Genomic DNA, 15,525 nt, shown 5'->3' on the forward strand with positions numbered 1-15,525 from the left:
AGAAAATAAAAATGGATATATTGCGACGAGAAATTGAATAGAAGGGTGAAGGGTTCACGAAACAGATTGCGAAGCTCAAGACAGAATTGATCGACGGAAGGTCAACAGGACAGTTTACAAGGGGTTAGGGTCCGCAGACGGGGTTGAATACAAAAAAGCCTGGGTTAGGTGAATCCGCAACGCTTACAAAGAAACAATGGATTTAATACCGCCGATCTGAAATAAATACCTTAGATCCCAAAAAAATTTTTGAAAAAATGTGTGAAAAGGTTGCTGGCTTTGTAAACAAAAACTTCTTGCCTGTGAAGGACGGAATCGGTGAACGGAGGGTCACCGGGACAGAAGGCAAGGGTTAGGAGTCATAAACGAGGTCGAATACAAAAAAGCTCAAGGCTTGCAAACACTGCGTTGCAGCTTTGACAGAAACAGAGATGTTTTGAAAATAGATACATGAAAACGTTTTTATAATTTCAATGATTGTGAAATAGAAAACCGGTTAAAACGAAAGGTCACCACGAAAGCAATATGTAATATGTAATTTCCTCCGGTGGTAACTCGATCATCGATGCAGTGTCTGTTCAACAGGCTCCCGAATCCCAGTAGCAACCTAATCTGTTCTAGGATCAGGATCGGTCGCGCAAGGTTCGGTTTACATAAGCTCCCGCCTGATTACCATCAACAACTTGTTTGCTCCGACTAATTAATAAATCATCCCCGCCACACTACAGTCTAATCGGCTCCCACCTGATAAGCGAAGGTACCGAAATCCTTGTTGCGGGATTTCGGAACTCTCTGGCCAAATTTTCCGAGCTTTATCAATTTTTTAAAAGAGTTACTGTGTTCGATAAACAGAAAAAGAATATTCACTGTTCTCTACGGCATTATTCGCAAACTCCCCAATATTTAATTGATGATTGATAGGGGAAGCATTTGTTTTATAAAGGGAGGGAATCCCACGTTACTTTCCCACCAACCCATTATTAACTCCTTCGCTGCTGCTGACGCAGTTCTGCGTCATTTTATATTTACGAACTCCCATGAATTGTAAATTTACTGGAACTCCTTCATTCGAATTTATAGTTACTGCGGCTATCTAAAAATAAATCGATCCGGCGACGCGTATCTGTTGCCACGTAAAATCTTCATTGAATTTTTCCCTTATACTAAGCTAGTTTATTGACTTGTAAAATATATATTCAATAAAACTCCAAAGCTCTTCAAATTTTCATATTTTCGTATCTACGAAGTCTCAAGTTTTACTCTTGGAACTAATTTATTGGATATTAAAATATCTGTTCAATAAACCCTCAAAGCCTACGAAATTTCAATATCACCTTATTCTTGAACAACAAGTGGTTACAAAAATAAATAATAATAAATTTAGTAATTTATTTATTTACATCAGTATTATTCTATTCGATCAATGTAATTGAAATAAAAGATAATCTAACGCCGAGTGGAAGTGAATATTCCGTGTCATTTGAAAACGGAAAACAATAAAGTATTCAAGACAATTATTCGTCACCATCTTATTTCAAATAAAATGTGCCCAACTTCGCGAGAAGGTACTGCTCGCGTCAAGGTGACCGGCTGCGGGGGAATAAACTTCCGGTGTACCCGACAACAACTGTCACGAAGTAAAAACACAAAAAACAAAAAAGAAAAGAAAAGAAAAGAAAAGAAATAGAAGCTGTGTCACGTACCGGTCCCAGATTGACGAACCCGTTCCTGGCGGCCACGCGATCAGCGACGTGCCTCTCCGCGGGCTGCCGCATCTTCACCAAAAACGTGTTGGTGAATACCTCGGCGCTGGTGCCGGCGACTAAGAGCGCGATCACCGCGAGTAGCATCGTGACGGGCCGGCGACGTGCGTAGCTGACGTGTATCGCATTCGCGTGCACTGCACTCGATTCGAGTAGTTTGAACGTGCGAGCCGCCCGCCGTTCGCAGCTGTCCTGGACAGGTTTCCCTCGGCGATGATCGATGGCGAAGAGGCTGCTGTTTCTGGCGACGATGTTCGTCTGACTGGTGACGGAGTGGCGCGAGCCGACGTACGAGGCGAACGAGTCGCGCGCACCAATCGAAACGACACGTGCTCTCGCCATACCTGCCGCTGGTCGACTGGCTTCGTCTCGGCTCTCGATCGGCCCTCTCCGCCAATCAGAGATCGGGGTGCAAGCCCCCACTACGCACCCCAATCGACGAGCATGCGCGGCGAACCCCTGCTACGAGCTTGCGCGATCGTTGGTCATGCGGGAACCGATCGAAGCATCGCTTGTCACGATACGCGCCAATTTTCTGGTAATATAACGAATCTAAAGAAGAGAAAAACCAGAGAATAGTAAAGCGTGCAATAGATAGGGTAAATAACTTCCACCGGAATATCAACAAAAACAATTGTGTACTAGCTTCATCGTGTTACGACTACCTGTTTCGCGTGTTCGAACTGGAAGTTTGAGTGTTCGTAGCGCCCGCCATGCGCACACGGATGCGCAGTCGCTCCTGCAGTCCTACCGAAGTCCTTGAATTAGGTTATAATTTCGCAATGAAAGTAATGAATGCGAGTTATTCTCAGATTGTTTCCGCGAAAAGGTTTTCTCATCGGTGTCTATACGGAAATCCGTTTTCTGCAAAATGATATGTTACGGCTGTATCGCGGACTGACGTCACATGGTGTATCGATTGAAAAGTATAGTCGTAATGGCAGTAAACATGCGCGGTGAGTTACCTGGACGATAGCGTCGCGCAACGTGGCAGGATTGTTTGGGATTCGTACATATTTATTCGAATAGATTTGTTTAAATCGCTCGTGTCGCCGACATTTATCTTGGTAATTGTTGCCGCTGCTCGGTCGGGTGCTCGCGCATGCGCGGATGGGGCCCCCCTGGCGCAGAAGTAGTACAAACGTAAGGCTAATCAAACACTGGTGTGTATTTTCAATTTTACATTGTAATATCCTGGTTGGAGAGTTTGTCAACTTATTTACTGGCAAAGTTATGTGCAATGCATTCTCGGATACAAGATTCATTAATAGAAAATAGTAATAAGTTGATATTTTGGAGTAATCGTAGTCGCGCAGTAGTATATACCTGGTTCAGTCAGACGAGGAGCACCGAACATGAATATGTACCACTAAAGAAAATTAAGCATATATTTGTATAGAAATTATATTTGATAAAATACTCTATATTTAGTATTTTAACGTTGTACAAAGTATCATAGTCGTTTCATAACATCTGTTCTACGTTAAGGCACCGAGTAAGCACATATCACGTATTACAAACAAAATAAATATATATAAAAACCAATATAACACACATTAATTATTTATTCCTGTGCGATTCTTATAATTCATCGATTATCGCTGCAAATTAATAGTAATTCCATCGACGTAGAAAAGAGAATCATCTCAAGAACGATTTATAACAATATTTAAAATTTAAATGTCTGTGTTGTTTAAAAAATATCTGTCAACTACAATCATTTATATAAACGTGATACAGTTTACATCACAGAAATACTGGTACTAGGCACATCGGTAGTTGTAAATGAAATAACATTGCTTGGCCTTTCAGGTGAACTTTGTTCAGGACCATCATCTTTTCACTGGCTTCCTCTTCTGTGGAAGTTCTGACTGCGTGCTGGATGTCATTGAACACTGCTGCAGTTTCCTTTTGGCTTCCAATTTCATTTTTGCCTCTAGACGCTTCCTTTCTATCTCCTCCGGGGTACACTGTGTTGACTGAGTCGATTTGGCAGTTTCCCTGAGGATGCTTAAATTACTAGTGGACTTATATTTAATGAGGGAATCGCCAGCTTCTTTTTCTTCCAATCTGTTTGCCAGACACACAACTTCCGTACCGCTATTCGATGGAAAATTATTACTCGCATACTGTTTCTGATCTCTTGTAATGGGTAAACTAGTACTTACTGACGAACCATGGGCGTTCAACGGTGCAACAGCTTTACTTATTTTATTACTCACGTTAGAATTTTTAACTTGATGGAAATACTGATCCGACAGACTTTTAGTTTTGAAGAACTTGCGATTTTCCATAGTAGTGCTCATGGTAAACGGTTCGTTGCGACCCGCAGATTTATGATTGTCTGCCAAATCATGATTAATGAATCTTGAATTTTCGTGATTGTTGGACTTATTGAATATTATATTAGTACTGGAAGGTTTTGCAACACAATTGCTCGGAGTTTTCTTAGTCCCTACGGCATTAGAAGTACTTTGCCTAGAAATAGTTTTCCTGTGATGATTCGAGCCAATAATCGTATCTGAAACGACGAAATCGTATTCCGACAATTTGGAGAGTAATTTATCACCCTCTACACAACTCGCTAAACAATCGTCGAACGAATCGTCCGGAAAATCTGAAAAATCCTTCGCTTCTAACATATGATCCCCGTTCTGCGCGTTTATAACATTGTTGTTTAAAATACATTTTTTTGTAATGGTATCTCTGGAACTGGAATTTGAACCACTTAGGCTCGTTTTACTGGAATTGGTGGAATACTTCCTTGAATTAGTGCTTATGGCCAGTGACGAAGAACTTTTAGAGGTATCAGAATTTTTTATATTAGAGTTGCTAGATATCGTTAAATAATTCGTCTCTTTTTCTGAGGAAAACAGATCTGTGTCTTTCTCTTCAGTCACAACAGACAATTCCATACTTCCTTTACTTTTATTTATTTTCAACTTCTCCTCGATTTCCTGACTGCACTTTACCATTGAATCCTCGATCGAATCGTCAAAGAGCTCTTCGTAATTACGGTCTTTTTTATCAGCATTGGCAACAGTAAGTTTTGGCTTGTGATTGTCAGCACTATCATCCATCATGAAATCTGTATCGCTTTCATTATCCAACTCTATCATTAGTTTACTTTCCTGTTCAGTTTGGACCTCGCTGTTTCCTTGGATATTTTTCATCCTTTCTGTCAGTGCTTTCAACTCAGCAGTCAGCTTCCCAATGTTCTCCATATTTTCTATTTTTATCTGTTTCCTTTTAAGTGGATTTTGCAACAGAGGAGAGTTGGAGTTTCTTTTCTTTTGCAACTGTCTCGTCCTCTTGGGAGTTTCCACGAGATTGGCTTGCGGCTTTGATTGGTCATTGGAGCTTTTAGGAACAGAAACTTGCCAGTCCCATGCAATTTCATTGCCACCATCTTGAGTACATGACTGCGAGATTGGACTACAGTTATAGTAGAGTTCAGAAGACTCCTCTGGATCATATGTGTACTCCTTCCTGCGAATCGGTGTACTATGTCCAGATAGTCGTAACTCCGAAGTATTTTTAGGAGAACTAACTTCTGCTTCTAGCTTTATACTTTTTTTAGCCGGATCTAAAACATTCGGCTTGCAGATACACCAGTTCAAACACAGTATACAAGATTTTTATGTAATAAAATTATATTCCTTACCTTCTTCTGTGTTGTCAGTTTTTCTATTCCCATAATGAGCACCATATTTTTTAGATGACTTACTATATTTATTCATAATTTTCATAAAATCGAATCATGAAATCGATCAACATACGGGTTAGCGATCAAAGGCTAAACGTAAACAGTGTCATCATACATCACATATTTCACAAACTTATAATAACCACGATGCCGGTAAACCTACCAAAAATTCTGTAGCAACAATATGAAAAACTACTCTATAACTTTCCCTTTAAATTTGTATATACACGGTGCTTTAATCTGTTTCATATGTTCCACGGTAACAAAAATTGAAAGTGAAGGTAAGTGTGCAACTTCAGAACTTATTAATCTCGACATCGACATACAAAATACATAGATAGGAAAACAGGGGAAAAAATGAAAACGTTGGAAAGCGTGGCAATATTTGAATATGTGGTAGAAAGCGATATTTAATTTCAATTTCGAGTATGCTGTCTGAAACTTCTTTAGCTTGTTAATACTATTAAAGAAGAAAAAAAAGGTCTATATGGTTACTGTTTCTTGTAATTGACACCGACAATTTTTATTTTACATAAAGATCCGCAGCCTGGTCATGAGTATAGTGACATAAGGTGATAGTAACGCCACTTCTAGTAAAATTTCGAAGCTTATTTGAGGGTCCCTCAAACATGTATCTTATCTATGGTGCAGCTACTCTGTATCACAAAAGTATACAGATGTATAACCTGCAAACACACGAAATGCTGATTTTTTCTTATAATACATTTAATTTTCACACACACAAATTTTTTAAGCTTCGAACCATATTTCGTCACTAAAAGAATTCGAGCCACAATTTATACCTAGCTGACAAGAATGTTTTATTTTAAGTATTTAACCTAAATGAATAGATCACATTTGTATATTGTAACAATCTGTATTTTATCTCGTGAATAAACAATGTCTCAAACAACCGATGAAGGACGACTGAAATTAGAACCTGTTAATTTTTCGGAGGGCGAAACTTGTAAGAATTGTGAAAGTTTGTGTGATCCATATAAGAAACCAGCACTGCGTTGTAGTGGATGCTCAAGGAAAATTCACATAGAATGTCTAAAAAGAGGAAGCGTACCAGTATCCTTTGTAGGAGACGTATTCTTCGAATTGAATTGCTCCAATTGTAATCCTTTCGGAGAGGAGACGGTAGCTCGTAACAGAATGCCATGGCTAAATGTAATCGTGTTGACCCTGTACAATTTACGAGAGAAATCGAGCGGTATCAGCAAAAGAGGGTACTTCCACTGGAAGTCTGACATCAGTACTTTTGTAGATCGTAATTGGGATTACTTGTTCAAAAAGACTGTGTAAGTTAAGACTGTGTCTATCCATACTCGAAGAAGAACGCATTAATCGTCGACTGACTTGGCTTCTTATATTTCTAGTAAAAGGAAAAAGAACTGGATCGGTACCATATCTGGAACACTTTCCCATTATAGTGGTATATTTTTTAAATCGGGAACGGTAGAATTAGGAGAGTCTGGCTGGTGGAGATTAATAGACAACGATCCGCCCGAAATTCTCATTGCTAAAAGTAGTCACAATATTTGTAATATTATGTACAATATATTTATAAAAGTAAGAATCTACCCGTAATTTTGATTATAGATGAACAGATGATATTAGACCGTAAGAAACAAATTGGTAGCCATACAAAGTCATCAGGTCGAATGTACAGTAGTCCAACTCCATCGGAATCAAGTATATCGGTTGGGGAAGACAACACTTATGGGAACGAGTTGCCAAAAAGCGAGGGATGCTCTGTGTACTCTCAACCTTATGCTCAGCCTAGCAAAACGTTATTCGATCTCTTGCTCGAGGAGAATGAACTAAGTACTACGCGCGCACGTCAAGCACAGAGAAACGTGAAGGAATTATAAATCTATTCTTCAGTATGTTTTCATTGCAGACATGGATATCGAAGACGACTCGATACTTAACGAGCAGAGCGACACCCCGTCTTTATCAGACTTGATAAGGGACTGCCAATACCAGTCTAATAATTTCCACTTCTCCCAATTATTGGACGATTTTACAACCGAATGGGTATCCAATACAGACACCACATCCGAAAGTAATAGTAATTTTAAGACGGACCAGATAAAGGAAGAAGAAGAGGAAGAAGATGAAGAACGAGAAAGGCTGTACGAAGTGGACAGTACTGATAGCATGAGTTCTATACAAGAACAGCCAGCGACTTCATTATTTAACGTGGGAAACCAACGTCCGTGGCCGTGGCAAAAGAATCGTATTATTGGTAACTGCATATTCCTTGGGAATCCCATTGAGATGCTCTGTACATTTGTATCTATCCTTGCGCTAATATGTAACTCTCATTTTACAGAAGAGAAGGTACCGCGCATGACGAATCAGGAGGAAGCGTACTTGTTGCAGCAGGTGAATAAATCTGCGCTGAATTCCGCGCCCCCGGAGATCAGGCGGTTTTATCGAAAATTAGCCGTGAGAAAATTGAAACGCGAATACGGTTTGCCTCTGCTAGACGTCGACAATTTTGGACTCAAAACAGAGTCATCCCACAAATCGTTGACAAATTCAGACAGAGTGTTGGACCGATTCTTCGGCGACGACTTAGGTTTATTCGAGCAGAGACTGCAAGGATACAACGAGCCCACGTCTGTACACAGTCCGTATACTAATCGGCTTCTGAAGCCGTTCATAAGAAGAGACACCTCGTGCCGTCCTTTATGGTTAAGGGTAATGGAAGAACTCCGTATAAAAGTTAACAAGTCGAATCCTAGGTGGAAACCACCGCCGGCAGCACCGATCGATTATTCTTACGTTAGACCGCAGCACATCCCCGCGATCAACAGCCTGTGCAGTCAATTTTTTTGGCCTGGCATCGATCGTGAGTAAATATAGTTATTGCGAAACGGTTCCGCATTTATTAACGGTTTATTTTTACGTATCGATTATAGCGGACGGAAGAATAATGCTGTACAATTTCTTTCAGTAACGGAATGTTTGCAGTATCCCGATTTTAGCTGCGTCGTGCTCTACAAGAAATTAGTCATAGGATTCGCGATTTTAGTTCCTGACGTCGGCTACAACGAGGCCTACATTTCATTCTTCCTGACCCGGCCAGAATGGCGGAAATCTGGCATCGGAACGTTTATGTTGTACCATTTAATTCAAACGTGCATGGGAAAAGACGTTACCCTGCACGTTTCGGCTACCAATCCCGCGTTAATTTTGTACCAAAAATTCGGCTTTAAAGTGGAGGAGTTCATTCAGGATTTCTATGACAAATACATGCCTCCGAATTCGAGAGAGTGTAGACACGCTTTGTTTCTACGACTGAGCAGATAAGCGTGACATGATTCTCCGTAGTACACGCGAGATACACGGAATATTAACCTGGTCGACTGCTCCTTTATAGCAACATCTATAAATAAAATAAATTTATAAAATATCGCATATTAATACGATCATACCATCCGAACTTTAGACTACGTTGCGATTTCGTTTGCAGTACACTTTCTAGAACAATTGGTGGCCTCTTATCATGCCGCGATGTATATCGCGCAGCAAATGCGCAGATTTCAAATGTCAACTGCCTAAATAAAGATATCGGTTTGATCTCGTATAATTATTCAAATAAGCGTCAACTTTTTCTGATTACCTTGTGAAATTTGAAACCGACGACGATTCTTGTCAGCCTGAATGGGAAATGCAATGAAAATAGCGGCAAAAATCATTTAGTTTGAAAACCCGTTCTTTCGAATAGTGGCGTCATCGGTGGCGAAATTTCGAGACTCGCAAATAAATGCGCCAGCCTATGTACGTAGATAAATCCATGATGTATTGCGAACGAAGTATTTATACAGGATATTACGGATTGTGACCAGATTCTTTCATTGCCAGGCTTTGTTTCCGCGACATAGAAGAAGACTTTGATTTATTATCCCACAGTGACAAAGTGATAATTGACAGCTAAACCAGCTCGGTTACCAAATTTTGTTTCACAACTGGGACAAATAGCGGCGTGAAAGCGCAAGGAACTGTGTTTCTTTTTCTCACTTTTTCACCCGTAAAAGCAAATAACGAACAACAATCAAGAAAATATCTAACGGAGGCAACGAACTGAACTGTTAACGAAATAATATTCTACAGAATATTTCTACAGTGTATGAACAAAGGTAGGCAATTAATTTCATTGATTACGTATTCAACGAAATAGTATATAGCGTTAAATTGTTGATATTAATAAGATCGGTTTTGCCTATGAAACACGACAATTGTTTACACTGCAAGTTTGCCAGCAGGGTTGAATTTCAAAGACGTACTGTATACATAAATGCGTAGAATTTTTACGTTCATGACATACACTGGCCCATGAAAGTATCTAAAATGTTTATAATAGAAATGAATGCAGTACTTACAGAATAATGGATATTTTCTGTATATAGGATGCTTGAGATACATATGAAGATAGTATGTGTACGTTGCATTAGAATCAACATAATATAAATGTCTTGCAAGTCACAAAATGAATCAAAAGAAATCAGAAATCAGAGTACTATTAGTGAAATTAGTAGTAAAGTGGCACAAAGAAAATCTGTTAAACAAATTATAAAAGTATACTTACATACAGTTCACTATATCATAAGAAAGTACAAAAGCGGAGGAAACATAGCGAATAAACCTTGTTCTGAATGACCAAAGAAGTCAAGGAGGGAGAAGAACGAACAATAACTTGTAAAATTAAGAGAAATCCTTTTACTATCGGTAGGAACACAGTTAAACGAAAAAGTGCACGCAGAATTACGACCAAAATATGCAAGGAGTTATTAACGAAAAACACGGACCAATCAGAGCGTGCCTACAGCGGACATCGACGTTGCCATTGGCCGAGCCGGAATCCGTCCGCAGTAGCCGCCTTTTTGATTGGACCGTGGTTTCTGTTAATAACAAAGCCTGTATTCATTTCTATCACAAAATATACCACACTTTAAATACTTTCGTGGGTCAGTGCGCGTAAGTGTGTCACCCGGTACGTGTCAATACAACGATCGGCTCACTTCAGACCGTAAAGGAACCAACATTTTCGTCGTCGATTTCTTTCCTTTACCGTCGACTCTGCAAAATTCTGATCCTGGCACCTATGCCCACGGTACGCGTTCCGCGAATACAATTTCAAATTCCGAGTGTGCCATAATTTATTCGGCGAAACGGTTTCGCGACGTTCAAATCTCCCGCGCTCGGCCGCCTGCTGACGGTTTCGATCTCTCCGAGAGAGGGGTTACTGACGTCATCAAATAAGCGCTACGGAACTGCCGTCAAGCCATTCTCGAAAGTTCCGGAAGCCGCCAGAAGGAAAGTTTGTATATATGGACGGCGCAGCTTACGCGACACTTTAGTACGTGACGAGAGGTGTTAAATGTTGTCTCGAGCGATCTGTCAGAACCGAGCATCTCTTTGATCATAGTAAGCGTTGTAAGCGCCCGGAGAGAGAGAGACCAGTGTGAAACAAAAAAACTCAGTGCCAATTGGATTTTCTGTTTCGAACCGTTTTTTTTCCGCAGGGGACACGACAACAGTAAGTATCGAGCGACGAATAACCGTGAAACGACGACGACGACGACGGGTTTCTTCGGGACAGATTTTCCTGCGAGACGTCTCCGCGGACGGTGAAGAAAAATCTGGGCGGCGGGGATTCGTTCGCATACGTACGCACACGACGTCGACGAACGTATCGTTTTACCAGCAGTCAGATTGTCCAAGGTGGAGAAATCGGGAACCAGTTGAATTTATTTTTACGCTCGCACGAAATCGTTGTAAGCCTGTAACACAGGCGGACACGTTCGTCGCTTATACGCGCTCATCATTGCCAGAAATAGATATCGGTGAGATATGTACGTGGGTGTGCGTTAGGAACGATATCCACGCGCTCTCCTATTCCCATGCATATGTCGGTGGGCAAAAAGAAAAAGAACAAAAAAATATGAAAATAATACGTCCGAGTTCGGTATCGTTTTACTGGGTGATATTTCCTAATGGATGCACCGTCTCCCGATCGTCGAGACAATCGTGGCTTCTGTTCGACGCGAGACACGGGACAGTCGACAGGAAAACGTCGTTCCTCTAATGCCTTTGAATCACGAGAATCGTGTTGTTCTATAGCTATAGCCGCCTGTAATTAGTTGTTTTGATGTAATCGCGGATCGCCTAACGTTCCAGCACGGTCGAGAGAAAACGGAGCAGGGGAAACGGCCTCTATTCGAAGTTTCGTGTGTCTTAGGTTGGTAAACTTTGGTCCCGTGCTAATTGTGCCACATATGGAAGAATCTAGATTCTAATGGGACCGAGAAATGTAACCATCTCCGGAGGAATTTCCGCGATCGTGCACGGTCAGGGGGAAAAAAAGAACCGTATTTCCGTGTCCGAAGGTAATCCATGTCAGATGAAAGAAGAGAGAGAGAGAAAAAAAAGAAAAAGAACGTTCCTCGTTCGCGTGACGTCGAAGTCGTACTTGAAATTTCTGAAAGAGCCCGACTTTTATGGTCACACGTTGCTGGTTAAACGACGTTTCCGAAATCGTCGATATAGGATGTCGCGGGGACGCCCGAAAATTATGATCACCGTGATGTAACGACACACCGATTAGGGCAGATAGTATTATCTCTATGTCGGCGATACGTCTCGGCACGGGTGAAATCGTGTTTCAGATTGGATCGATGATTTCTTTTTTTTTTTTTTTTAAGTTCAACGAGAGTAGGAAAAGCGTGCACGAGAGCACCGAATTGCCTTTCACGTCTGACAGAACCGTATACGCGGTTTAATAGGAAACAATTTAAATAGATTGAGACAAGTGCGCGGTAATTGAACTTAGCGTCAATTCGAGAGGATAGCGTATAAAGCGATTAAGCGAAATTCAACCGTTCTCGGGGAAACGTGGACGGCAACACACACCTGTACACGTTTCGAAATTCTCGAAACCGTCGAATCGGAGTAGATCTGGAGAAACAAAATTTGCCATTCGATTGGTTGGAAAGTTCTTTGTATACCTCGCGCCACGGTTCATTGTTCTTGGATGGAGATTTATGCGCATATTAAGTGTTTGTCGATGCGAAGGCAACATGTCGATTTTGTACTTGTTTCTGATCGTTGCAGATTGTTAACCGATGGGGAAAGATTACTATAAAATATTAGGCATACCCAGAAATGCCTCAGACGACGAGATCAAGAAAGCCTACAGGAAGCTAGCGTTGAAGTATCATCCAGATAAGAACAGAAGCGCTGGGGCAGAGGAGAAGTTCAAGGAGATAGCGGAGGCGTACGAGGTACTGTCCGATGCGAAGAAGAGGGAGGTGTACGACAACTTTGGGGAAGAAGGGCTGAAGGGAGAAGCTGGGTCAGCTGGAGGAGGGGCCGGTGGAAGGAATTACACCTTCCATGGAGACCCGAAAGCGACCTTTGCTCAATTCTTCGGCTCGGCGAGTCCGTTCCCGACGTTCTTCGAGTTCAATGGCCCGTTAGGAAATAGTGTATTCGGTTTTCACGACGATGAAATGGACATCGACGACGCGCTAGGCCTGGGAGTTGGACCGCAACAACGTTCGCGTGGTCCTGCTGGAGCTGGCCCCGGCGGTGCCTTTAGATCGCATTCGTTCAACTTTGTTGGGCCCACGTCAGGCAGAGGTGGATCCAAAGACCGTGCTCAAGATCCTGCTATCGAACACGATTTGTGTATCAGCTTGGAGGAGATTCTGACCGGCTGCACGAAGAAGATGAAGATCTCCAGGCGGGTTGTGCAACCCGATGGAACCACTAAGAAAGAGGACAAAGTCCTGACGATCAACGTGAAGCCAGGATGGAAGGCTGGCACGAAGATCACTTTCCAGAAGGAGGGTGATCAAGGCCGGGGCAAAGTACCAGCGGACATTGTTTTCATCATCAGGGACAAGCCACATCCACAATTCAGAAGAGAGGGCAGCGACATAAGATACACCTGCAAGATGAACTTAAAACAGGCGTTGTGCGGCACCGTTGTCGAAGTTCCTACGCTAACCAGCGAGAAGATCACCTTACATCTGACGGGAAAGATCGTGAAACCGAACTCGGTCCACAGGATTCAAGGTTACGGCCTACCATTCCCCAAAGAGCCATCAAGGAAAGGCGATCTTCTGGTTTCTTTCGACATCAAGTTCCCCGAGACGTTAACGCAAAGTGCTAAGGACATATTGTACGATACTCTGCCAAATTGAACACGTAAATCGAAAGAAACAAAACAAAAAAACAACCGTATATGGATAATCGTCATCACAACGACAGTCCTCTAATCGTCCCGATTAATGAGAGTAAACACTCGTGTACGTTCTAGTACATAACGCGTGGTTAGAGAGCTGTGAAAAAGATATTTGTTGAGGCAAAGCAAATAATAATTTTATCTCGTGGCTACGGGGGGGAAAAAAAGGAGATGTGATTTTCACACGTTAGTCAGATTGTAAAAAACGAAAACCCAAAAGAAAATCAATTTTTTTGATTTCGATTTGCGCGCGCAAGCTCGTTTGTTCATTCTTTTTCGTTAGAGATTTTGAACGAAAAAAATAAATTATAAACGAGGGAAAGAAAGAGTGAGAGAGAGAGAAAGAGAGAGTAAAGAAAGGATATAAGTTGCTTTCTTAGTACAATGACACGTACTTTGCCTCTACACGCGGAAAGAAAGATCCTAAATACTGACTAAGATTAAATATATTACATTAATTTAAATGCGATTTAACGGCGAGAGTTTGTTGCAGTGCAACTCTGTATGAATGAAGGTTTAAATTTGTTCATTCTGTACATTCAGAGTATGTAGTCTATTGCGTATGTGTTGGAGCGAATGAGACGGTGTACGAATGGTATGTATTATGTTAATAGTATAAATGTATGGAAATGCCTGGTCACGTGTGAGTGACACAAACTCTGCGGGAATATGACAAATGAACCACTATCGTTGACGCACGATAATATTGTTCCGTGGTCCCTCAAGCATTGTTTACGGTAGCGTTGCTAGCTCCTTTCGATTTCCCATCGAGATACAAACACGCAGACAACACTTCCCCCCCCCCCCTGAAAAGGTTATAGTCTTTGGAGATATTCCAAATTAATCTTAAAAAAAAAAAGAAAGTTAGAAAAATCAACATTGTTCGCGCGGTTCACAATGATCAGTGGTCACGTTTTGTCATATCGAGAAGCAGTCGTGCGCGAGTCAGAGAAGTAACTCTTTGTAATATCGAGCTGATTGTTTTTCTTATGTCGTGCGTTTTCTTAATTTTAATGGTTGGTTAATTATTTGTACGCTAAAAAAAATAATATCGATACAATTAAATCCACAGACACGTTCCGTAGTTTTTTTTTCTTTGATCCTTTTGTCTCTCTCGATATTCGCTCCTACGCTGGATATAACGTCGGGACACTCTTAAAATAGGCACCGAAGTGGGGTGACGTCATCGTCCTATCTCTCCGAGATACTTTCACACACGGCTGCACAGCCGAGAAACTGTAGAGAATCTTCGATGCAAAATACTTACGCGTGCGCGCGCGCGCGTTCGCACGTTTATATTTATATGAATTCACGGTTTCCCCCCTCGGCTTTTCTTTTTTCGTTCGCGCGCGCGCGCCACATTCCGTAAACGCAACACGATTAGCGTTATAACTCCCCTCGGCGGCGTAATCGTACTTGCACACGTTGCATGCGCGCGAACGGAGGATGGGGTTAGATAATAATAACCCGGGATACCGGAACGCGAGTAGGTGGACAGGTCAGAAATACACATGTATCGAGCCTTTGACACGGGAACGCTCCAATCGAGATCAATGATTCCCAACAGAAAGTTTGTACCAATAATTGTATACCCGTTGCGATCGTTGATATACTTGAATAAACGAAACTGCGTGCGTCCAACAATAAAGATAACACACGCCTTCAACTTCCCAACAATTCCTAAGGTTGCGTCAGGGTTTCCCCCAATTTGCCCTAATTTTTATGACGTCTGCAGACGTCGGACGGATCTCCGTCATCCCCCACCAAAATTATTCGTCGACTAGTACAGCGGA

At 41.6% G+C, this 15,525-nt stretch overlaps 5 protein-coding genes across 12 annotated transcripts in view; 2 read left to right on the plus strand and 3 right to left on the minus strand.

Annotated features, from left to right (window-relative positions):
* The window catches only part of Amon (prohormone processing protease amontillado), a 57,699-nt gene extending 55,369 nt beyond the window's left edge, over window positions 1–2,330 (minus strand). Inside the window, exon 1 of the mRNA XM_076800451.1 lies at window positions 1,704–2,330. Coding sequence (XP_076656566.1) covers window positions 1,704–2,105 — 402 coding nt within the window. The 5' untranslated portion in view covers window positions 2,106–2,330. The remainder of the gene's footprint in view (window positions 1–1,703) is intronic.
* Window positions 1–14,812, plus strand: part of LOC143361460 (dnaJ protein homolog 1) — a 253,582-nt gene extending 238,770 nt beyond the window's left edge. Inside the window, exons 1-7 of one of the 6 annotated variants that reach the window (XM_076800874.1) lie at window positions 6,098–6,773; window positions 6,852–7,000; window positions 7,075–7,299; window positions 7,376–7,723; window positions 7,811–8,332; window positions 8,438–9,623; window positions 11,726–11,873. In XM_076800874.1, coding sequence (XP_076656989.1) covers window positions 6,370–6,773; window positions 6,852–7,000; window positions 7,075–7,299; window positions 7,376–7,723; window positions 7,811–8,332; window positions 8,438–8,793 — 2,004 coding nt within the window. In that variant the 5' untranslated portion in view covers window positions 6,098–6,369 and the 3' untranslated portion in view covers window positions 8,794–9,623; window positions 11,726–11,873. Of the gene's footprint in view, window positions 1–6,097; window positions 6,774–6,851; window positions 7,001–7,074; window positions 7,300–7,359; window positions 7,724–7,810; window positions 8,333–8,437; window positions 9,624–10,720; window positions 11,024–11,664; window positions 11,874–12,597 lie in introns of those variants that run through there. The other 5 variants (XM_076800875.1, XM_076800878.1, XM_076800877.1 and 2 more) reach the window with 5 other exon arrangements.
* Window positions 1–15,525, minus strand: part of Stl (ADAMTS metallopeptidase stall) — a 313,677-nt gene that overhangs the window by 293,309 nt on the left and 4,843 nt on the right. The gene's annotated exons all lie outside the window — the stretch shown is intronic.
* Window positions 1–15,525, plus strand: part of Psr (bifunctional arginine demethylase and lysyl-hydroxylase PSR) — a 175,134-nt gene that overhangs the window by 138,475 nt on the left and 21,134 nt on the right. The window lies entirely within an intron of this gene.
* On the minus strand, window positions 2,460–6,086 carry LOC143361461 (uncharacterized). 3 transcript variants are annotated; one of them, XR_013083456.1, is made up of 3 exons: window positions 5,428–6,086; window positions 2,729–5,349; window positions 2,460–2,627 (listed from the first exon to the last, which is right to left on the minus strand). XR_013083456.1 is itself a non-coding variant. In XM_076800881.1 (3 exons), the coding sequence occupies exons 2-3, from the start codon at window positions 5,510–5,512 to the stop codon at window positions 3,596–3,598; spliced, it is 1,839 nt and encodes a 612-aa protein (XP_076656996.1). In that variant the 5' UTR covers window positions 5,513–5,559; window positions 5,633–6,086; the 3' UTR covers window positions 2,460–3,595. The 3 variants fall into 3 exon arrangements, 2 of the variants coding, with proteins under 2 accessions (XP_076656996.1, XP_076656995.1); XM_076800881.1 differs by having other exon boundaries at window positions 2,460–5,349; window positions 5,428–5,559; window positions 5,633–6,086; XM_076800880.1 differs by having other exon boundaries at window positions 2,460–5,349.

The sequence above is a fragment of the Halictus rubicundus genome, chromosome 15 (genome assembly GCF_050948215.1).
Source record: "Halictus rubicundus isolate RS-2024b chromosome 15, iyHalRubi1_principal, whole genome shotgun sequence".
NCBI lineage: Eukaryota > Metazoa > Arthropoda > Insecta > Hymenoptera > Halictidae > Halictus > Halictus rubicundus.

Bases quoted from the DNA above. Each gene is read 5' to 3' on its own strand.
- LOC143361461 (XM_076800881.1), bottom strand. From the start codon at position 5,512: ATGAAAATTATGAATAAATATAGTAAGTCATCTAAAAAATATGGTGCT. The intron at 5,350-5,427 runs GTAAGGAATATA...CGAATGTTTTAG, and splicing joins AACTGACAACACAGAAGAAG to ATCCGGCTAAAAAAAGTATA.